General features: G+C 44.3%; 1 protein-coding gene across 4 annotated transcripts in view; it reads left to right on the top strand.

Moving 5' to 3' along the window:
- The first annotated feature begins 1,727 nt into the window (after positions 1 to 1,727).
- TRIM36 (tripartite motif containing 36) overlaps positions 1,728 to 23,340 on the top strand; it is a 28,118-nt gene continuing 6,505 nt past the window's right edge. Inside the window, exons 1-6 of one of the 4 annotated variants that reach the window (XM_031588761.2) lie at positions 6,917 to 7,094; positions 7,578 to 7,906; positions 8,022 to 8,256; positions 16,431 to 16,756; positions 19,907 to 20,053; positions 22,203 to 22,298. In XM_031588761.2, the coding sequence (XP_031444621.2) occupies positions 7,742 to 7,906; positions 8,022 to 8,256; positions 16,431 to 16,756; positions 19,907 to 20,053; positions 22,203 to 22,298 (969 nt within the window). In that variant the 5' untranslated portion in view covers positions 6,917 to 7,094; positions 7,578 to 7,741. Of the gene's footprint in view, positions 2,214 to 6,916; positions 7,095 to 7,577; positions 7,907 to 8,021; positions 8,257 to 9,273; positions 9,449 to 16,430; positions 16,757 to 19,906; positions 20,054 to 22,202; positions 22,299 to 23,340 lie in introns of those variants that run through there. The other 3 variants (XM_090131210.1, XM_090131208.1, XM_090131209.1) reach the window with 3 other exon arrangements.

Genomic DNA, 23,340 nt, shown 5'->3' with positions numbered 1-23,340 from the left:
AAGGGATCACGGCCCACAGGCTGCCAGCTGTGACACAGAGGTGCCCATCTCTCTCTGGGCCTCCAGGTGCACCTTCCCCTCTCAGCGTGCTGCTGGGTGGTGAGGGGAAGGTGAGCACAGGCTTTCCTTCATCCCAGGGCGGGCAGACCATTACCTCTGACTCTCTCTGTGGTCTCATTGTGCTGGTTGACTTTGTGACCAGGGTTGCATTTGCATCTCCCTGCAATGACAGAGGGGATGGATAGGACTCCAGCATGCTTCTACTCTAAGAAGAGTTTGGTGGCGGCTGTGACATTGGGCCAGTCTGTCAGAACAAGGCATGGGCAGGTGGAAGGAGGGAAAACAGAATTTCCCCTTCTGTCCAAAGCCCCTGCAGTTCAGCCTAGTCTAGCCATCAATCACATTGTAGCAGAAAAACAGAAACCAGTGCGGTATGGCAGAAAACCTTGAGTGAGCAGCAGACATCCAGGGCAGGAAGCTCACCATGCTGGTGCAATTCATGGCCTGAAAGAAGCACATGACAGCCTGCTGGAGTACTGGTGCTGCTTATCTCAAACTGCAGCCCTGTCTCTGGCCAAGCAGGCTTTAGTGCAGAGGGCCACTGAATGAAAGGCTGCAGTGGTGAGCAGGAAGGGCTGTAAATTTCTCAGCTTTTTGCATAGCCTCTCATCATTGATCAGAACAATCCAGGTTTATTTGTTGCTGAGTTATGGTTATTATCAGGAAGTTCACATCAATACCTCCGTACAGCCATTGTACAGTAGCTGCCTGGGTCATAGCTGATGCTACACCCTGCAAGCCTCCCTGCCTCTGATTACACTTCTAACTCTCAAAATTACAGTGTCCTGTACAAATGCCATTTACTGGGCTAGAATTAGAGCAACAAAATACCTTGCATGGAGTTAAACTATGAATTATGGGCTAGGAAGTGAGTGATGGTCCCCTGTGTGTCTGACTCTTTACTCCTAATCCATTTGCAGAAAAGCAGTGTGGGAAATGCTGAAAGCCTGCCTCTGTCCCAATAACAAGCTATGTGATTAATGAGCCATCTGATATATGTAATTCTACAGTATCTAGTAGCAGAAAGATCTGGTAGCTATTCATGAGTCCGATTTCTTGAGAAAGAAAGGGTGTATTGTTTCAGTGAGCAACCTGCAGAGAGAATCTGGTGTAACATTACTACCATATCCATAAGCTCAGGAAATTCAGTCTCAAAGGGATATGCTATACTGTTATAAAACACCCTTTGACATGTTTTCACTGTCCAGGGGTGATGTGCTCCATGGGCCACCTGATACCAGAAGTGAAGCACAGCGTGCCCCTTACCCGCTCATTCTTGGAGACCAGTGGGTAGTGGTGGTAGGGTGTTCTGTCCTTCACCACCAGACCTCAAGCAGCTGCTGCTGGGGCAACCTAAGACAAGACAAGAGGAAGAAACAAGTCATGACACGCTGAAATGGCATCGTGCAGGCAGCTGCAGTGGAGGGAGGTGTAGAGCAGGGATGGGACATCTGCCGTGTCTCCAGCATCGTTCACCAGTCATCCTGCAGGGTCTTTGGCCATCATGTCTGGATGGAGCATCCCAGTGTTTCCCAGCAGCTCCCTGAGGGCTGCTCTCCTCCGGCAGCAGGTACTGAGCTGCCTCAGCAGTACGCAGGCATACTGTGCACATCCCATCTCTAGTGGCAGCACCAAGCCTAGGACACAGAAACAGACGGTGGAAGTTTTCTTCCTGCCTAACTGCCCCACAGATACGCCGCCAGCCAGGGAGACTGCACACACAGCTCCATGCCTTTCATTAGCAGAGGTTCTCATGTGCAAATATATGCCCACATGCATTTTCAAAACAAAACCTGGAATTTCATCAGACCAGGTGGTGCCTCAGGACAAGCACACTGCCGTGCACCACTGTGCACCACAGCATGCGCCGTGCTCTGGAATGCACATCTGAGCCGTCCCTCTGCCCAGCAGCATGCCCACCGCTGGTCCTGAGCTGTGGGCTGCAGACAGCACCGAGCCCACCTGCACAACAGCACCCAGCTGCCATGGCAGCGCCCAGCCACCCACCGAGCCCACCCTCAGCCCAGACCAGGCTGCGGGTGCCAGAGATGCCTGCCAGACCCCCGCTGCTCCTGGCCGAGAGCTGTGCCATGCTGGAAATGGCTGGACATGGCCACTTCGAGTACCTTGTGGAGCTGTTGGAGTGGGGCAAGGTAGGGAAAGGGTCGGACGGTGCATGGGGGTTTCCTTCTCACTGCAGTCTTTTCCCCATTCCCTCTGCTGTTCCATTCCATTTCATTCCATTCCATTCCATTCTATTTTTGAGTACTTGCATTTTGTTGGCTCACTTAACCTTTGCAGAACTCTTGTGAGGCTGTCAGCTAAACCCCAGCAGAGCTAATGGTGCTGAGTTGGCACCAGGCATTTCAGCAGCCCTCTGCTCTGGCAGTTTATCCCCATGCTAGCCAGTGGGTGCCACTGACAACGCTGACCACAATGGTACTGGGTGCTTTTCCTGTCAGACACAACTGGGGTGTAGGCAGTGCTGGAGAGGAGAATTCACCAGCAGGAAATGATTTGGAATTTGAAAACATTTTGAGGGAAACTGGCATGTATATTTCTTACAGAAAGGGGGAAGAAAAAAACAGCTTCTTGTATCTGCTGCTGCATGTAAAAAAAATAAAAGAGAAAAGAAAGAAAGAAAGAAAAAAACAAAAACAAGGAAACACTTCTCTGCTCATTCAAAGATTCTGTTGTGATGGGTTTAAAAAATATGAAGCCGGCACTGCATTTTTTAGCATGTGAGATAAACAAAGGTGTTGGGAAGATTCTGTTTGTTCTGGATGCATCCCAGAGGCACATTGGGTCACCTCCAAACATGTCTTTGCATGCAGTTCTTTGTGCCCACCCTGCCCATCTTCCAAGCACTGTGTGTGTGCATCCTTGGAGTTAGATGAGAGAGGGGTTTCCTCTACAATTCTCTGCTTCTCCTTGCCTGGGAGCAGTTCTGCCTGGGGGTCCAGGGTCAGTTTGGACAGCCAGGTCTTGCTCCCATCTCATCTACTTTATGGGTGGATTTTTTAGGGTGACAACGTAAGGGACTGGCCTTCAATCTGAGCAGCCTGATTCACACGCTTGTTGTTCTGATGTTCTTTGCTGGCCCAGTTCTTGGGTAAATGTGCACCTATGTGATGTATTTCTACCACTGTATTCTTTGCATGGGCAGCAATGTCTTTGCTCAGTGACATATGGTATAGAATATCCCAGTTGGGGTATGGCCAGTTAAGGGCAGCTGCACTGGTTCTGTCCTCTCCAGCTCCTTGTGCCTTCTCAGCGCCCTCAGAGGAAGGCCAGTGTGCGCAGCTGAAACATCCTTGGCTCTGTGCGGCACTGCTCAGTAGCAACTACAACCTCAGTGTGCCATCAGCATTAGTTTTCTCCTAAAACCAAAACATAGCATCATACCAGACACTGTGATGGTTATCAGTTTTGTCCCAGCTGAAATCAGGGCAACAACACACAAATTTATAAAGGGTTTCAGGCAAGAAACACTTTTTTCCCCTGATTTCCCTGTGGCATGCCTGCCCTGTCTCTTGCAGCTGTGCAGCCTGTACTGGCAGCTTGAGTCAGGCTTCCCTCCATAAGAGCATATGCTGCGATAGACAGCCAAGTTAGCACATCAGAGTGAAGTGTGTGTTTATTGAAAACAGCTCTGTTCTTTGCACACAGAGCATCGCCCTGCCAAGCCTCATCCCCCGAGATTCTTGACATTTGTGAAGGAAAGAGGAATCGCAGCAGCTGCTTGGCCTTAGCAGACTTTCCATAGCAACGGTGCTGTATGTGAGGCCCTGCGCAGAGGCCTCTCACCTGCTGCATTTCCTTTTGCATGTTGTTATCTTCAGACTGGGGTTTTATATTACAGATCCTTTCAAGTTTATTGATGTTACCAGGAGCTCAGAGATACTCTACTGGGACAGTGAGGCTTCTTTCTCAGGTGACATAAATCATGCCAGCAAAAGGACCCTTTTGCATGGTAAACCATATGTGCACAGGGACAGGGTATTATTGCTTAGAGACAATGTTGCTCCAGTTTTCCCCTTCCCAACTTCTCAAGTTGTTGAAACACAGCTTTAGAAGATTAATGTGCCGTGCATTAACTGCTAAACAGCTAGTTTTCATGCAAGGTATTCCTGCTGAAGAAAGAGGATGTGCTGGCAGCACCTTGCAGCCACACTCTGCTCTGTGCAGTGATGCCCCAGGGGTCTGGTTCCCCATATGTCAGATCCTGGAGGCTGGAAACATGATCTCTTCTGGCAGTCATACTGTTTTTCCACTTGGCTTGTCAGCCTCCAAACCAGGGCAAATCATTGCATAGTGCTGTTCCCCAGGGGAATGCCGCTTCACAAACTTGTTGTCTTTTTGTCTTTTGCTATTTCCTCATTCATTCACACTGCTCTGCCATCTCTTCCTACTCTCATCGTGGTTTGATATTTCTCAAAAAAAAAAAAAAAAAAATACATCTAGAAAAATGGATGCTACCAGAAACAAGCCCCAAACTCCACATGATATGGACACAAGAACCTCCTGAAAATAATTTTAGGAGCATTTGAAATTCTGCATGTTTTCTTCACTCTTACCCAGCTGAAGGCTGCTGGTGTGTCCTGCTGCCTTCCCTCCTTTCTTTCTGGTCCCATCACTGTCACCACGGGGAGCCCAACTTTGCCTGTCCCCTATCCTTGTCAGAAACTCTGAGAGCCCCTGCATCTTCCAGGTCTGTACTGCTCATAATTTTAACACCATGTGTCCTCTGGTGTCAAAAAATGAGTCCATGCATGATCTGCCTGTAATTTGAACTTTTAAAACACATCTACTTTCTAAATTTCAAACCCTGTAAAAATAACTATTACATTTCATTTCTGCTAAACAGTAATATTTGTTAGGAGATACCATACTCTTCTGCGCAGAACTGGAGGGCATTTTGGTCTGAATTGCATACAATTCTGAGAGACCTTTTCATGACATTTCTTTCATTTGCTCAGCAAGTGATTGCAAAGGATGGAGGGGCACAGCAGTGTCTGTTCTGTAGACTATTGCCTGTAGCTGCTCCTTGTATGCCTGATGCTGTTGCCTGCCAGGTGTCCTACACATGAAACAGAATGCAGTATACACAGCACAAGGTGAAAAAGCAAAGATACACTAGCCAAAGGCAAATACTTTCCAAAGCTGAGCATTATCTTACTATTGTGGCAGTTTGATGAGCACAGTCTTTATTGGTTGAGCGCTCTGTGTGCAGCAGCAATGTGACCTTCCAAAATTGTTCTGTCCAGCTGATCAGGTTATGGGATTCAATAGGAAACTCAGTGAACCATGAAGATCATGGGCCTGTAGCACATCCCTGCAGGGCAGATAAACAACCCAAACCAGAGCAGTAGGGCTTGATAGCTTTATATTTAATGCCAGAAATCCTTACACCATCCTTACTCTCATTTTGATACACTCATGTCAGCGAGGTACAGCTAAAGGACAATCACGAAGAAGGCAACGGTGAGCTGGCCTTTGCAAGCCAAAGCAGGCACATTTCTCTCAGGCAGCATCAAATCCAGTCTTACTGCTGAGCTGTGTGTCATTCAGCCTACATGACTGAGAAAACCCTAGGGAAAACAGTGATCTTCAAGACTGGGCTCCTCAGGGCTGAGAAGATCCCGCTGCAGACAACTTACAGTTAGATGAATGTGTGCTACAACCCCATCGCATCCATACCAACATAACCTACTTCCATCGCTCAGAAGGAAAAGGGTCTCTCTGGTGGCTCAGTTCCCAGGACAATGCCTGTTCTATCCAATAGGTCAGGAACAAACCTCACAGGCATCCCCTATTCCTGCTGTGTACAAACTGGTTCTGCTGCCAGCCAGCATGCAGCTTAGGAGAGGAACACTGGGTGGAAAAGCAGCATGAAAGAAAATCAGCCTTGGAAAATTTGGATTTAAGAGCTTGATAGCGGCCTCAAATGTGGATGCTGAACGCAATGGAGGTGTTGCCAGGATGTCCTGAGCTATTTAGGACAGCACTGTGCTGCCTCATACAGCAGGATCCTGGTCCGTGACCAAGTACAAGTGTAGGAATCTTGCAGCAAATTGAAAACCAGTATCTCATCCTTGTTTGGACTGCATTGGTAATTAATACAGATGAGCACTTAGGGGACTGCTCTGTACTACTGCTGGAATTAATGAGTGCCATCCAACCTTAGGGAGGAGAGCAAATGCTGACAGGCCCCGCTCTCTCAGGCTCAGAGGTGTGCTGGTCTCACGGGTGCCTGGTGTGACTCCAATCCGAGCCAGACCCCACTGACGCAAGCAGGAATGGACTGCACGGCGTGGCTGAACCACCTCGACTCCTCCCAGGGATTTGCTGATGTAAAAGATTAGCAGAAGAGGTGATACATTTGTGCACCTGGAAATAGCTGACAACAGCTTGCTGCAGCCACCTGCTCATACCAACTCCTCCTGGTGCCAACAGGAGGGGCGGCAGGAGGCCGTGGCTCCTGCTGTTACTTCTCTAACGTGGCAGAGAATCCTAACTGTTCTATTCTCTCTGTAACCTGGAGCTAACACGGATTTTGGCACGGTGGCTGCGGTAGTTCGAGGCGAGGGCGGACCAGGGTAAAAAGGTATGAATGCAGGAAGGCAGCTCAGACCCTTGCGGGGCTTCAAAAGCCTTTTCATCCCTGTCACATCTTGATGTACAGGAGATGGTCGTTAACGTCCCGTCGAAAGCCGGCGCGTGCCGCTGCCTTCAGGCCCCATCTCAGCCGGCGGGACACTGACGGCGGCCGCCGCCGGCCCCGCAGCAGCCCGACTCCGCGGCGCCCCCTGCCGGCCGGCCGTTGCCCCGCAGTCTCTGGGCGTGGCCGCCCCCCGCGGCGCGCAGCGGCTGCCAGGTACCGCGTCCCTCCGCCCGCCATTGTGGGCTGCCGCGGCTCCGGCCGGCGCGACGCGTGGAGCGGTCCGGTCCGTCCCGTCCCTGCGGTCTCCGCCGCCGCCGAGTCCGCGGCAGGAGGAGGGGCCGGCATGGAGGGCGACGGGCCAGAGCCGGAGGTGAGCGCGGGGCTCGGGGGAGCGGCTTTGTCCGGGGCTGTCGGCTGAGGCTTGGGATATTTGTATTTTTCTGTCATTTTTTTCTGTTTTCTTTCCTTTACTTGTTTGACGGCTCGGAAGTTATTTGCGAATAGATCTGAGAACGGGGCGGCGGTGGGCAGCGCCGTGCTGGCGGTGATGGGTGGCCGGGATCGGCTCGCCTGTCGCGCTGCGCTGCCGCCCGCACGGTCCGGACGTGTTCGGCTCCAGCTGCTGCACTGGGCAAACCGCGGCAGCTCCGGCGCCCGTCAGAGAGCTGCACGGAGAGGAGACCGGCTGTCTGGCCGATTGGACACTTGTTTGTTCATTTTTCCCTTCCCGAAAAGCAAGCAAGCCGATTTAAATGTGTGGCTTGCTATTGTTAAGAAGCATGGTTGCTTTCGATCCTCTGTGTCCCTAGGTGCAATTAATCCTATATGTCTTCTTTCCTTCCCTGCAATGCAGACGTAACCTAAAGATGAACCAAGTTCGTGTAGAAGCCGTGTGCTTTTCAGCTGCAAGGAGCACTCTCATAAATGTTAATAAAGATTTGTTTGCACTGCTAAGCGGAGCACCGCCTCGGGACAGCTAAAACCAACCGTCATTCTGCGGAGCTGGGGTTTGGTGACATGAGCAGGGACAACATCACTCAGAGGGTGGTGATGCACTGGAACAGGTTGCCCAAGGAGGCTGTGGATGCCTCATCCCTGGAGGCATTCAAGGCCAGGCTGGATGTGGCTCTGGGCAGCCTGGTCTGCTGGTTGGCAACCCTGCACATAGCAGGAGGTTTGAAAGTAGGTGATCACTGTGGTCCCTTTCAACCAGGCCATTCTATGATTCTATCACTATGAACATGCAGTGTTTTACAGCTTGTGCTTTCTGCTTGGTTTTCTCCTCTTTCTGTCAAAGGTTGCTACCAAAAGTATTGAAAGAGAACTCATCTGCCCAGCATGCAAGGAGTTGTTCACCCACCCGCTGATCCTTCCTTGTCAACACAACTTGTGTCACAAATGTGTGAAAGATATACTGTTCACAGTTGAAGACTCGTTGGCTGATGCAGGTTCTGAATCCTCAAATCAGAGCAGCCCGCGGTTCCGAATCTCTTCTGCTAGCTTGGACAAGATTGACAGAATTAGTAGATCAGGTATGTGTCAGAGCTTTACATGTTTTTCTAATGTTATATATTAAGTTGACTTGAGCTGAATGGTATCTGCATGGATAAAATGTCTTCTCAGTTCTCCTGATGTGGTTAATTAGATGCCTTAGGATAGCACCAATCTCATTCATTTTGTGATAAGAACAGTGGGAAGGTTTTTATTTTAAAGACAAGGCATTTCACACAGAATACACAGAATTTGTCTTTGTGGCATCCTGTCAATGTCTGTAGCCACTGCCTGTTTATTTCAAATACTGTTGGGCACCAAGGTATAGATGTCAACAGTTTTGTTGTCCTCCCAGATTTCAACCAGCCTGAATTCTGTAGTTTGGAATTCCTTCTAAGTCTTTAAGGACTTCTCAAATAATAGTTGCCCATTTCATGATGTTTGCAGTAAATTGTTTTCTGTAGATGGTGACTATTGGGTGATTGTAGAACTGGAGGATGTGGCTATTTAGGAGATTGTGCTAGCAGTCTCTTTCAGTGTTTTGCTCAAGGCTTTAAGGTGCACTTAGCTTGAGGACTCGTAACACTTTGTGGTATTATGCTATACAGATTCTTACTCTGACTGTACTCAGCTGCCTCTGTAATTCAGGGATGAGGTGATCAGATTTTACGCAGATACACTGGAGGTATTTTATGCATGCCATGCATCTTAAAAGAAATCTCATCTCGGCTTTTAGACTTCATGCTGGAAAAATTGCCCACTATAAAACCACATTCCACAATGCTCCAGAAGAGTCATGTGCAAAGACACACCCTAAATCTATTTGCATTTCATGTTCACAGTTGTCCCCTTGCCAGTTTTCAAAGTTCAGATGCCACTGCTTTCACTTACGTGACACTTTGCTTTATTCAGCTGTTCCCTGAAATGAGTTTGATAAGTAAATGCTGTGCTTGCCATAGCTTGGCTGACTTTGCTTGAAGGAATCAAACTGCTAGTTATCTTCATTCCAGCCCTGTTCAAGGATGTGGTGTGGACAGCCTTGAGGTGACTGATCTCTGTACACAGTCCATTGCCTTCCTCAGCTGCAGTTTCACAGGAGCTCACTGGTAACTGTGTTTTTCCAAGTGGAAGTCTGTTCACTTTTCCCCTCCCCAGTAAACCTGGTGTTCTGGCATTGCTTCGCATGCATGGACTAAGAGCCTCCCTGGCTTTGCAGCTCTCATTTTTGACAAGGTAGGTATCGTAGCCCCGGGCTGAGTGCCTAGAAGGTGGTGAATGCACCGTGGGTGACCTCCTTGTGAGAGACAGCATAGGAAGTGTGAAGATGCTGTGCCTTGGGAGCAGCATTCTTGTGCTGCACTTCTTCTCTGTCCTGTTAACCCACCTTCATCTTGCTCTCCATCACTAGTAGAAGCAAGGACCTGATGTGATGTAGCCCATCTTAGTGTGCAGCACAATCCACCCTGCATGTTGAAGGAGGCAGAGGTTCCTCTGAGGAGCTAGCACTGGATGACTATAAGAAACCAAATGCTCTCCCATCCCCCTGTGTGACTGTTTTGGAGGGGAGGAGAATTTCAGAGATTCAGTAGCCAGTGTTTCTAGGGTTCAGTTTCCAGTTTTGCAGTAGTAGCTGCCTGTTTTTTTTTCACAGGGTTACATGTACTGTTTTGTTAACACCCCTGACAGCAGGACAGGAAAGACCCATTTGTGATGTTCCTGCACCATTGAGATCTATGCCATCTGCTTATTGCAGGTGTTGTCATCTTCACAGTCTTCTGCCACCCTTCCAGCAGATAGAGTGTCATGTGTGTTATCTCCTGATCTGACTTGTTAGCTGGAGGAGATAAATGCTTTGCTAATGTCTTTATACCCTTTCCATGAACTGCAGGAGAGTGTGAGGCTGGGAAAGAATTCTTTTTCCTCCATTCTCCCTAATGAGTGTTGGGCAGAGGCATATCATAGGCAAATTGTCTTCCCAGACATTTTGGATTTGCAAAATGAAAATCATATGGAAATGAGAGCTTTAAAGAACATATTTGAATGTTCAGGTCATGCTGTCTTTGCTTTCTTTGCTTCTGATGTCACAGATATCATGCTCACCTTGCTCACTGAGGTGTGAGCTTTTGTCTGTCAGAAGTTTGGTACTGCTAGTTTTCAGCGTGCATCACGGTTCTGCAGGTGAATGAACTGTACAGGGCATTCCCTGACTTAATTTATTCTGTGACCTTCAGTGGAATTTGTAATAAAACAACAGTAAGAGTGAAAAGACACAAGATAGCAACCTAAGTGAAGCTTCACTTACCTAAGAAAGAAACATGGGTATTTCATGTAGGTGTGTGCACAACATATCAGCTTTCAAATCACTGTATGTGAAAATGTATGAGGGCTGCTCTGAAAGTGCCTCCTATTTTATCATGTTGGCCCACAACATCAGAGGTTGATGGTATGGCAGGAGAGGTTGACCCTTCCCACCAGTACATGTCACACTTTGTTGCTGTGTGACAGGTGGCAGGAGAGGGGCAGTCTGACATGGAAGTGCATAAGAAGCAAAGCTCTGTAATTGAATTCCACCATGTGGAAAAAAATGCTCCCATTGGCATTCATTGATGCTTGCTGAATGTTAATGGAGATCAAACAGCGGATGCTAGCACAGTGAAAGTTTGACTGCATGGGCAACATTTTCCTAGCAACAACTCCATCGTAGCAGCTGTGAAGCAGAGTATCACCTCTGCTGGTGCAGATTTCAGTGAGTGCAGCGTGCAGGCTCCTGTTTATCGCTGATGAAAATGCATGGGTAATGCTGATGACTATGTTGAAAAATTGTGTTTTGTCGCAGAGAATGTGTTCCATCAAGTAATGTTATTCTGTTCTTTGCATCTCTGCTGTTTCTGCGGAAGTAAATGGGAGGCATTACTTATGGAGCAACTTAGATATACGACTTCTTCCTCCTGCTGTGATTCAGTTTTTCTTTATTTTTTCGCTTATGGAATCCTTACTGTCTTCACAAGGAGTGCTGTGTTCTTGAAAAGTTTGGGGCATTTAGATGTTTGAGATGCTGGAAAGAATGTGTCTGAATTTGTTATTCATTGTGCATACACATTTTGCATTTATAAATATAATTTGCTTTAATGTGAAAAGGCCAGAACCAGTAGAACTCTTTACTGGGAGCACTAAATGGGAATGTATGTTCTTGTTAAAATCCAACACAGTGTTTTTAAAAAAACTTAATTGTATTTTATAAAGTATTGCTTGCATAAATTGTTGCATATTGAATGGGAATAAAATCTGTTTGTTATTCTAATGCATATTCTGTAATATTAGAGTAATTAGCATGTTGGTGTAATTAGGAGGAAGAATGTAGTGTGGCTGTGTTACTGTTTGTGTAGCATTCCTGGATGATGCAGAACTTGAGTATTTAAAATATTTTTTTTCTCCCTTTGTGTTTCTGTTCAAATATTACGGTTGTGTCACCATGTGCCAGGAATTAAATATTCTTTCATTTCAGTCCTGCAGTATTTTAGCAGATCCAGGAGAGACAACAGCCAACACTCTTCATTTGAACCATTGTAAACCAATGGTATATCTCACTTTTTGATTTCTAAACAACTTTCTGTTCATTGTTTGCAGCCTCACAGAGGAGGTCTTTTGGTTGGAGAGGTAGAAATGCTTCACATCTTGTTTTGACTCTAGATAGTGAGGTCTTCAGATCTCAAATATTGCTGGCTAGCATATAGATTTGTCAGTGGTCAAGTCCACAAAGTGGCTTTTGCAGCAAGCAAAGGTACAGCAAAGATCTTAAGAAAGCTTTTCATTCTGACTTAAAGGTCAACTGGACTGGCACTGGGTTTAAGGTGAGAGCTATTTTTTTTGTGTCTGTGCACTGCTGGACATACTTGATAGGTACAAATAATGTAAATTCACTCTTCTGCTTAAAACAAACAAACAAAAAAAACAAGAGTCTATATTCAAGCTTTTTAATTTTCAGGAGTTCACACACTCCATTTTTAGTAAAGCTGCTTTTTTACTAGAAGTGAAGAGTAGTTATTACACTGATCTTTTTAACAATTATAGGTCACCTTTTCATATCACTTTTAAAGTTCCTCATTTTCTCTGAGCCCTCTTAGTTACGTCTGATAAAGAAGCAGATTGAAATTTACACCTTGTTAACTGAATAGGTGTTTCTGGATCTGGCAATTTAGTACGTTGTTTTTATTGTTGTGCAATGCTTTGTCAAAATAAAATAATGTAAAATATTGCTGTGGTATTGATAGGCACTCGAGCAGCCATTACAGATAATGTTCCTTACAAGAAAGGAATGAGCTGAAGCAAACATTAACCTGCATTTCACACTCAGTGTGAGGAACGCAGCAGTTAGGAGAATGTGGGCATTCATTTGCAGCAGGTAAAGACTGAAGGTGTCAGAAAAGAAAGAAACAGCACAGGACTCCACCTGAGTTCTCAGAAAGTCTGTCCTTATCTGCTCTTTTTGCAGAAAACAGTCTTCTTTGGGTAAGATTAAAGTATTGTTTTGTAGCCACTTCTCTCAACTTTTTCTTTCTTCTTAAGCATCCGTCCAAAAGCTGAGTTTGGGGCTGGCAGTAGACATTTACATTTTTTAAAACTTCTAGGAGAATCCAGTTGACTTTTAAAATATTTTTTTCTTTTTTCTTTTTTTTTTTTTAACTCACACATTTAATTTTCGTGTTGTCCATAATCACAGAGTGCTGGTGATAGTTTACTTGGAAAACAATTTTTATCTTTAAGATATCTTATCCCTTTACAAACCCACAGCTGTAGGTTGGGCTCTTCTACATTTGAAGTGCTGGCATCTCTTCTTGGGAAGAGAAGTCTAAGCAGTGTCTGTATAAGACATACCCAAGGTTGCTCTTCGACTTGAGTCATCACGGTCTCCATTCTGATATTTGTGAGTTTGGAGACCGAGTATGAGCATGTGCTATGCCTATTCTTTAGTTATTGGTAGAGTTTTCATTACAGGTGAAGTGATCCTATTTATTCCTTGAGGTGATTCCTAGTACTTCACAGAATATAGAGAGAGTATATACTTGTTTTTTGGAAACTGGATTGGCAAACTGTAGAAGACAATATGGAATGGATCTAGGTTCCTCTTGGCCACACATCTAATGTGACTACACAATCTGTGGGTTTTTGTTTTTTTGTGGGTTGATTTGTTTGTTTGTTTGTTTGTTTTTGCTGCATGGAATGCTTGCAGTTCTGTTTTAGCAAACTGCAAGACAGCTAGGAATGACAGTGCTCCAAGTAATTTATCACTTCATGAGTGCTTTCTTTTTAAAATGCAAGCATATAAACCTTATAAGCAGGAATCAGGAAATCGAGGTAGTTCCTGTTGCATATTAGTATATTAACATTGCTTTAAAAGAGGCAAAAAGAGAATGTTTCTTCCTCTAAATATTGATGTGCCATAGCATGCAGTGCTGCTAAGGATGTACTCTTCCAGGTTTTAAAACTGGAAAAAGACAGACCAGGCTCTTGGAGTACAGTCAGGGAAAAGGGATGAGACATCTTAAGAAATGCAGGGCTTGCCTGATGCTGAATGGCTTTCTACCAGCAGTGTCACCAGTCACTGCCAAGCATGGCCTGTGATGGCAGTAATTTTGTCCCATGATGGGCAGAATGAAAGGCCTCAATTGGACTGCAGCAGAGCTCACCTCTGTGTTACCAGTCCCACCTGTGAGCTGCTTTGCCCAGACTTCAAAAGCATGCTCCTGGATGAGAATTTCAAATTGTATTTTTAAACTTGACCACTGCACCATGTTGTCTTTTTTTTCCTTCTTCCATGTTTTGTCATTGCTTGCTCTCTGCTGTAGTGAATTACTTGTAGGTATACATGCAAAGCTGTGCTGTTATTCTTTTAGTTTAATAAATACTCCAAATCCCTTTCTATAGCTGTTGACTGCATGGTGCTGTATGCAAAATCCTCTTTTTCTTCTAGGCCATTGCAGGTGTCTGTGTGAAAGGTGTCTGTGTGGAATGTTGTAAGCTTGGAGCTTACATTTGAGATAAAGTTTGTGTCTCGCTGCTGTTCCTGTGCCTTGCATGTGTGTGTTGCTGTGTATGCCAAGTTACAGATATTGCAGCACACGCAGTTTGGGTAATTAATTTGCTTCAAGTACATACTAGGAAAATTTAAAATATTAAAAACAAAGAAACCAACCAATCAAAAGTAAAAAAAAAAACAAAAAACAAAAAACAAAACAACAACAACAAAAAAAAAAACCAAACGTCACACGCACAAAATCCACACCAAACCTCTGCTTCCTTTAGCCATAAAGCTGTGTATGGTGACTTGAGTCAGCTGTACTGTGATTGATATGTACAGGAGGGCATCAGACTAACCGAGATTGAGAAACTGAGGCTGCCAGCTTGCACAAACTTACTTACCTTTTGGTTTTTGCTTCTTAGCTGATGGTCATACATGACTATCATGGGACACATTTCAAAGGTTTGTAAAACAACCACTTTCCTATGCTAGTGTTGTTTAGGTTGCTTCTTTGAGAGAGATGGTGAGAGGCTGGAAGAGGCATGACAGGAAGGTGAGCTGTGAAGTGTTGGGTGAAGCAGCCACAGAAGAGCAGTGCAAGCCTAGCATTTTGGGCCGGTGTAAAAGGAGTGCTCAAAAATAAATGAAAGATCAGTACCTTTGAAAGGAAGAAAATGACTAAATACACCTAAGAACAAACTTCTCTTGCTGGAGGATTCATTTATTTCAGGACTAAGAATTTGGGTTCAAGTTATACCTCCTTTATGAACTTCTTAGCTACAGCAGAATGAAATCCTCTCTAAGGGATTTTAAAACCATGGTCTAGCTGCAGAGGGTGTTGGATTTGTTTCTTTGTAGAGGGAATATGCATTAGGCTGAAATGCTGGCTCTGCCTGCTGCAGAGATACACGAACTACTTTGTGATCATTGTTCTTCCTTGTTGTTCAGGAGTGAGATAGGGATGCAATCCTGCTTCCTAGCTTTAAGAACACTGTGCTGTTCATAGTTTTTGGGTCTGTTTGAGCAGTGTTTGCACATGCTCCAGAGGCTCTTCTAGCTTGCAGTTTTATTAGAGCTTTCAAGCTTCTTATTTTAGAGAGGAGGAGAAAATTGTGTGCAGCTATTTGGAGCTTCTCCACAGTCCCCTTTCAAAATAAAATGAGCTAGACATAAGAGATAGTTACACACTATCTGTGGTTCCCTGATTCAGATTGGAGGAAGCTCTCAAACTTGATCGTCATAGTACGAGCCTTTATGTTTGGGGTTTCTAAGCATTCTTCCTTTATCAGGGCTGTTCAGCTAGAGGAAAACTTTGTCATCCTCTGCATATTTTGCCTAACAGTTCTGGCTGATAGTTCATACTGAAAATAGCTAGCTGTCGTTTTCCTCTTTTAATGGCTTCTCTTGGGATAACCCAGATAAGTGTGTCTCAGCTGAAGAAAACTTCAGGGAGCTCCGAACTGGAATCAGCCATTCTCAGTGGGAATAAGTGTCTTTCACTGGAATGTGTTACAAGCTGTTAAGTCTCTCTTTAGGCAGCCAGTTAGCCTAATGCTGGCTGGTTCCTAAGAGGTACGAAGTGTAGTGTTTCAAAAGGCAACATTTGAATGCATCCCAAACTAGACTGCAAACTACTGCATCATGTTTTAAAGGAGTGCCTTTTTGAAGTTCCCCATGGTATGTAAATAACACAGACTTTATTAGGTTTAGGAAGGTATACATTTGTTCCTGAGTGAACCCTCAGTCTCACTGAAGTAGGTGGCCACACGCTGGGGCAGCTAGCCTCCTGTGCTTTGTGCAGGGATGCTGAGGAGCTCTGAGCAGTAGAGAAATTGTTTTTATTTATGCCTGGCAGTGCAGGACATGCTCTGAGGAAAAACAGTATTGTTGGCAAAGTTGATACAAGAAGCAAAGCTGTAGGAAGCAGAAGGTAGAATTGGAACAGTTAACTTCATATTGACACAGTTAAGTTTTGGACTAGTTTGTAATATTCTCTGGTCTCAAACATTACAGTACTTTGTCATGGCAAATCTATTCTCTTTGGCTTGGCAGAGTGTTTATAAATTAGTATTGTATTAGTTTGGATGACATCCCATGATAATCTGGGATTTGTTCATAAATTCTTGCACTTCTCTTTTTATGATCTGAAACTCTTCTGTTTATGCTCCTGCTAATCAAGATTTGCTGTCTACACAGGCAGAAAACGCAACTCTCTGACTCCTAGAACAACTATGTTTCCTTGTCCTGGCTGCCTGCATGATATTGATCTTGGGGAACGTGGTGTCAATGGCTTATTTCGAAATTTTACTTTGGAAACAATTGTGGAACGACACCGACAGGCAGCCAGGGCAGCCATAGCTATTATGTGTGACTTCTGCAAACCTCCACCTCAAGAATCCACAAAAAGCTGCATGGACTGCAGTGCAAGCTATTGCAATGAATGTTTCAAGGTACACCATCCCTGGGGAACTGTAAAAGCTCAGCATGAGTATGTTGGACCAACCACCAACATCAGACTTAAAGTAAGTACACCGGATCTTAGGGAATTTTGATTGCTGTGTTCATGTATAGCTTCAGACATGTTTGTGCTGTGGCAGTTGATTTTTAGAACCACTGTTGTTTTATTTACTTCTGCTGTCATTTGAATAAATGATAAGCTTTTGTTTGTTGATGCCAGAGTGGCTTGAACATATTTGAAGGGGATTCTAAGCATTTTGTTTTATTTCAGTTAATGGATTGTTTTTATACATTTATTCATTTACGTTAAGACATAATGATTTTGAGCACCTATAATTGTCCTAAGGGAGTTTACAAGGAAACACATCCTTGTAGATTTGTTGCTTGTAAGCAGAGAGGGTTTTCTGAGTGAATTGGCAGCTGGGGGCTGTCTTTCCACAGTGACCATGAAGTATTGAGTTAAAAATCTTTGGTGAAAGGAGGAAAACTGCCACCAAAACTTCAACCCTGGATGTGGGGAGAATAGACTTCAGGCTTCTCAGGGAATTAGTTGGCAAAGTCTCCTGGGAAACTGTTTTAGAAGGCATTATGGTCCGTAGGTACTGGAGTGAACAACACTAAATTAGGAGATGTTGATTCCCTTGAGAGCCTTGCAGAGGGACCTTGACATATTGGAGGTCTGGGCAATCATGCTGCCAACTGCATGAAGTTTAACAAGAGCAAGTGCTGGATTCTGCATGTGGAACAGGATGAGCCTGGTTCTGTGTACAGAGTAAGGAATAAGAGGCTGGAGAGAAGCCCCAGAGAAAGGGATCCAGTGGTTCTGGCTGATGGCTAGTTGAATGCGAGCAGGTGCTGATCTGTGCTCTCTGGTGACAGCAACAGAAGCCTAGGTAACAGCATGGAGCTGCATCAGCGGAGGGTCAGGCTGGGTTTTAGGAAAAGGTTCTTCACCAGAGGGTGGTGGCATGGAACAGGCTCCCCAGGGCAGTGGACGTGGCCCTGAGCTGCCGGAGTTCAAGGGGCATTTGAGTAAATCTCTCACATACAGGGTTTGATTTTTAGGTGGTGCTGTGTGGAGGCAGGAGTTAATCTTGATGATCCTTGTGGGTTCCTTCCAACTCAGAATAGGCAGTGATTCTAAATGTCATGTCAAGGAGGATGCCTGTGTATGACAAACAGAAAAACAAACAAACAGAACACAACCAAACAAAACCCTATGCATGAGGATAGTTCCCTTTGCATGTTTTGAGCCTGAGCTTAATCCTACCCAAAGCATCTTTTTTGTCTTATTCCTCCTTGCACTGAATAATAGCTGGAGGTGAGACATCAGGTCTCCGCTGCTATTAGGTACGCCCTTCTAATTCTTCTTTCTAGCTAAAGACAACAATGCAATTGCAAATTTTTTACTTTACACACTACTGCTATATTCAGACAAAACACAGTACCTGCAAGCTGCTGCCACTTTTGTTTCTCTTGCTAAGTGTGATGCAGGACGTGAGTGTACCTAATTAAATTCAAGTTACACAGGAGGAATTGTCACAACTGCCCTCTCTCTAGCAAAAAAACCACAGTAAGTCTCAATAAGCAAAAAAACACAGTAAGTGTCCCAGCATTAGCTACATGCGTGTGTTTAGTGACAAGAATTGTGCTGTGGGCTGACTTGTGAATTTCCTAGTAGCAGCAGTGGTCACTTGATGAAGCACTCCAGAAGTGCTTGGATGTTGCTAGGTTTTGATCCCATGCAGGTGGTATCACAGTGAATCACTCCATGTATTTGGGGCCAGAGTGTGGGAGAAAACTTGATTAAAAGTAGCCCTAGTGTGTTGCTTCTGTCTCTTGTACAGAAGCATGGGGGAAGACTTTTAAGTGTTATCAATAGTAAATCTCTCATTATTTCTTTCAAGACTAGGGAAAGAAAAGTGCATTTTTAAATTACGGTACATTGTTAAGACCAGAACTGAATGAAAGAGTATTTGTGAGTCTTCTAAATAATGTTCCTGGTTGTATCATTAATTTAAAACTAGACTGCAGAGCACTTTGTAACATGTGGTGGGGATGTGAGAAGTACACAGTAGACTGATCTTGAATTTTTAGAGAGCTAGACAAGATAATCTGCTTTTTCTGTCTCTAATTTGCAGGCTACACTTGATTTATGCAAGAGGTAAATAAAAGTATTTGGGTTCTGTTAAGTGTGGCCAGACAGTGCTGTGGAAAAATGACTTCCATGGGATAGGAGATGATTACAGTTCTTTGGAGATACCTTTTTCCACAGCTGATTTTGCTGAAAGTTTTTTCTTCCTTTTTTTTTTTCTTTTTTTTAATTAAATCAACGAGACAGTGACAAATGGGTAGCTTATCATGTGTTCTGCTTAATGATAATACTGTATACCAAGGTGCTAGTGAGACTAGTGTCTTTTGCCTTCTCACTATAGCCCAAGATAAAATATGGTCTTGAGAGCTGTTTTCAGGGATGGTCAGCAGTTTTCATTTAGTGTGTCCATATTTATGCTACTGGATTTTTTTCTTTATTTTGGCTCTTCTGTTTTTCTCTTCACCCCCTTTTTTGGTGTGTTTGTCTGCTGTTCGAACTTGGAGTTGGACATTTTTCTCCCTCATTTAGCAGTTACTCCAACATCTACATTCAGTTTTTGAGAGATGATTGTTAGTGAGTGCCAGACTTTTCAGAATATTGAGGCTGATACTTGAGTGAACAATTGTAATTGGAATCAGATGGGAAACAATAAATGAAACAGAGCCTTTTATTTTAAACAGACTGTGAGTGATGTTAAAGGCTGTATTTCACTCCAAGAGCTATAGCTGTGTAGCCATTCTGAGCCTAGTTTATATTTAAATCACTCCTGTATTATGCCAACTCTTGCTTTAAGAAACAAATCGTAGCTCTTTTGAGAGAGAACTGAGGTGCTGACCTGGAGCCAGTAGAATTTGAGAGGGTGTTGTATATATTGCATTTACAGTTCTGAACATGGCTAGAGGTATTTTACAGCATGCAAAGAACTTCAGAGATTAGCAAGCAATATGGAGGCTACTTCATGTGTACATAGATAGAATATTGTGGACAAATATAAAAATATGGCATGTAAGTTGAATATATCAAAAATCCATTGTATGAATCAGGTGCTGCCTTGGGATGGCTGTCTGTTTTAATGGTTTCTTTTTGGAAATACTCTTTCATTCTTTGCTCTCTTTTTTAGATTCTGATGTGTCCAGAACATGAAATGGAGAAAGTGAACATGTACTGTGAAATCTGCCGAAGGCCTGTCTGTCATCTTTGTAAACTGGGTGGATCTCATGCAAACCACAGGATAACAGCAATGAGCACTGCCTATAAAACTCTGAAGGTAAAAGTAAACGTTGTTTGACCTGAACTTAAGAAGAGAAAGTACACTGAGCTTCTGTTGTAAGGGCAAACTGCGGCAGGAAGCCTGCACGTGTCGTTGGAGGACATTGGTCATGAGGCATGCTGTTGTGCAAGCTCTATTAGTGTACATATTAATGTGACTTAGCACATCGGAGAAAATAATTTTTCTGTGACCATTTCACAGTGCTTCCCCTTAATTTAGCCATTTGTGCAGCAGTACTGACCTTTTAGATAGTTTAACCCATTAACAGTTTGCAGTCCAGCTAGTGCCACTGGATAATTTTAGGCTGGTTCCCTTGTGTCTTTAGTGAACTGACACTTCAAAAGCACGTCAAAACAATTTGAAACTGAAGTGTCTCATGTGACCTTGCATGTTGCTGAAGCTGCGTAGCTGTTAATTAACGAAGTATAGTACAATAAAGAAGACTTGCAAACATTGTTTTGTTACTACAAAATGATTGCTGCTATCTTTTCCCCTTTCTTCTTCTCTAGCTCTTATCCACAAAAAACTGGGGAAGAGGAGAAGAATGGGGAAAAAAAAAAGAGAAAAGGGGGAAAAAAAAAAAAGAGACAAACATTTTTTCTTTCTACTTTTTGACCTCCTTGCTTATTTGCAAAGCTGTTCCTGTACTGATGTTAACTTTTGAAAATAGGGAAGTGCAGAGACGCAGATATGAGTGGTTTGAAGCAGAGCTTTTCTCTAATAAATCTTACTAGAAATGAATTGATAACTGGCAGGGCTTTTCTGTAAGTTGTAATAATGTTCCTAAGCCTCTGGTTCCTCAGCCAAAGAGAAGATGACTTCTCTGGGAAGAAATGAGTCTTCTTAAGTTGCTTTGTGTTGCTTGCTCAAAAGAATCTGTCAGTGTGGTCATTTAGAGAAACTCAGCAGTTCTTTACAGTGTTGACTCACAAAGACTTTGACACTGTCTCCTGCAGTATTCCCCTGGGGAAGCTGGTAGCCCATGGCTTGGACAGATACACTCTTTGCTGGGTAAAGAACTGGCTGGATGGCCAGGCCCAGAGATTGGTGGTGTTAAATCCAGCTGGTGACCGGTCATGAGTTGGTGTTCCCCAGGGGTCAGTATTGGGGCCTGTCCTCATCAATATCTTTACTGATGACCTCGATGAGGGGATTGAGTGCACCCTCTGTAAGTTTGCAGATGACACCAAGTTCTGAGAAAGTGTTGATCTGCCTGGGGATAGGAGGCCTGTCAGGGGGATCTGGACAAGCAGGATTGCTGGGCTGAGGCCAGTGGGATGAAGTTCAACAAGACCAAGTGCTGGGTCCTGTGTTTTGACCACAGGCAATGCTGCAGGCATGGGGCAGAGTGGCTGGAAGACTTCATAGAAGAAACAAACCTGGGGGTGTTGATCAATGCTTGGGTAAACATGAGTCAGCAGTGTGCTATATGCCTGAGAAGGCCACTGGCAGCCTGGCTTGTATCAGAAACACTGCTGACAACAGGAACATGGAAGTGATCATTCCTCTGTACTCAGCATTGGTGAGGCTGCTCCTTTAGTACTGTGTTCGGTTTGGGCCTCCCATACAAGAAAGACACTGAGGCCCTGGAGCGTGTTCAGAGAAGGGCAATGAAGCTGGTGAGGGGTCTGAAGCACAAATCTTCTGAGGAGCAACTGAGGGAGCTGGGATTGTTCCGTCTGGGTAAGAGGAGGCTCATGGGTGACATTATTGCTCTCCACAACTACCTGAAAGGAGGTTATGGTGAGGTGGGGGTTGGCCTCTTCTTCCATATAACTAGCAATAGGATGAGAGAGAATGGCCTCAAGTTGTGCCAGGGGAGATTCAAGTTGGATATTAGGAAATACTTGTTCTCTAAGAGTGTGGTCAGGCACTGGCTCAGGCTGTCCAGGGAGGTGTTGAAAAAATGTTCAGATGCTGTACTGAGGGACATGCTTTAGTGGGAAATTTCGGTGGCAGGTGTACAGCTGGACTAGATAAGGTCTTTCCAGCCTTGGTGATTCCCTGATTCTATGACTTTGACTGATAGTAGGCTGCCAGCCTTGCTACAAGGTAAACAGAATATTTACTGAGTGACTTATTCCTGCTGTTGACATGTTTGGTTTGTAAATCCTTGATCTGATTGTTTGCTATTCTGTTTTAATAGGAAAAGCTTTCAAAAGATATAGAGTATCTCATCAGTAAGGAAAGCCAAGTAAAAGCTCACATCTCACAGCTGGGTCTGCTGCTGAAAGAAACAGAGGTAATAATGATTTGCTGTATATGAAGGGGTAGTCCTTGAAGGGACACAGCAAGGGCTGGAGCTGTTTCCAGCACAGTTTTTCACTGGCTATATTGAGGGCCAGAGGGTTAATTTGAAACAGTTTCTGTAAAAGTTGTGTTAGTCTTCTCACTTTAAAGCCATTCTGTCAGTGTGGGAAATTTAGGCAGTGTACAGGGGAAGGGGAAGTTTTGGTTTCCAGTGTAAATTTGAAATAAGGCTTATTTGATACTTCAATCAAAGATAGATGAGTTGGACTTAATGCTCTCTGTATTAAAGGAAATGCACTGCTTATGTTTTTTAATTATTTTGAGGATGTTGCAGTGAAGTCAGTTAAGATAAAAAATTCTGCATAGAAGACAAAGCATTCTTTGCATGCAAAATGCAAAACTGACAGAAATTGTAGGAGCTCCTGGCCCTGCCCTTTCCTGGGTGCAGATCATATCTGTGCATCAATCTGAGGTACTATTCAAGAGTGGTTCTGTTGCTCCAAGGGAGTTGGGTGTTGCGACATGACAATGGGCTACCCTGGGAAACATACAGAAGTCACAAGGTTTGAGATCCCCTTTGGTAAATTAAGATGAAACAACACCAAACAATCAGTTAAATATTTGCTTGGATCTCACTATAATACTTAGATTTATGTCTGTGTCTTATTGGCTATGAGCTATGACGATATGCCTTGCATTACAGCCCTTGGATTCAGCAGTGTCACAGCAGTCAGGGTTGTTTATCTGGTGCTGAACACACACATGCCTGAACTAGCAGTCTTTTGACTTCTGTGTGCTCACAGTCCCCACCACTAAAGTGGAGCTCAAGTTACAATTTGTGCAGTTCCACTGAGCATGTACAGTCCTTCTTCAGAATGTACCAGAAATGAGCTGGAGTCTCAAGTGGTTGTGAGACTGAGGTACTACACTACAGCTGCTTAAGCTCAGTTTGAGATTTAGAATATGCTGGAAATTGGTCAGTGGGTTTGAGGGTCTTCTTCCCACTACCCAAAGGACTTTGTTGAGCATCTTTC

Source organism: Phasianus colchicus, chromosome Z, assembly GCF_987193195.1.
Source record: "Phasianus colchicus chromosome Z, bPhaCol1.hap1.1, whole genome shotgun sequence".
Lineage (NCBI taxonomy): Eukaryota > Metazoa > Chordata > Aves > Galliformes > Phasianidae > Phasianus > Phasianus colchicus.
Note: the sequence above shows the minus strand (reverse complement) of the source record. Positions and strands in the feature narration are given on the sequence as shown.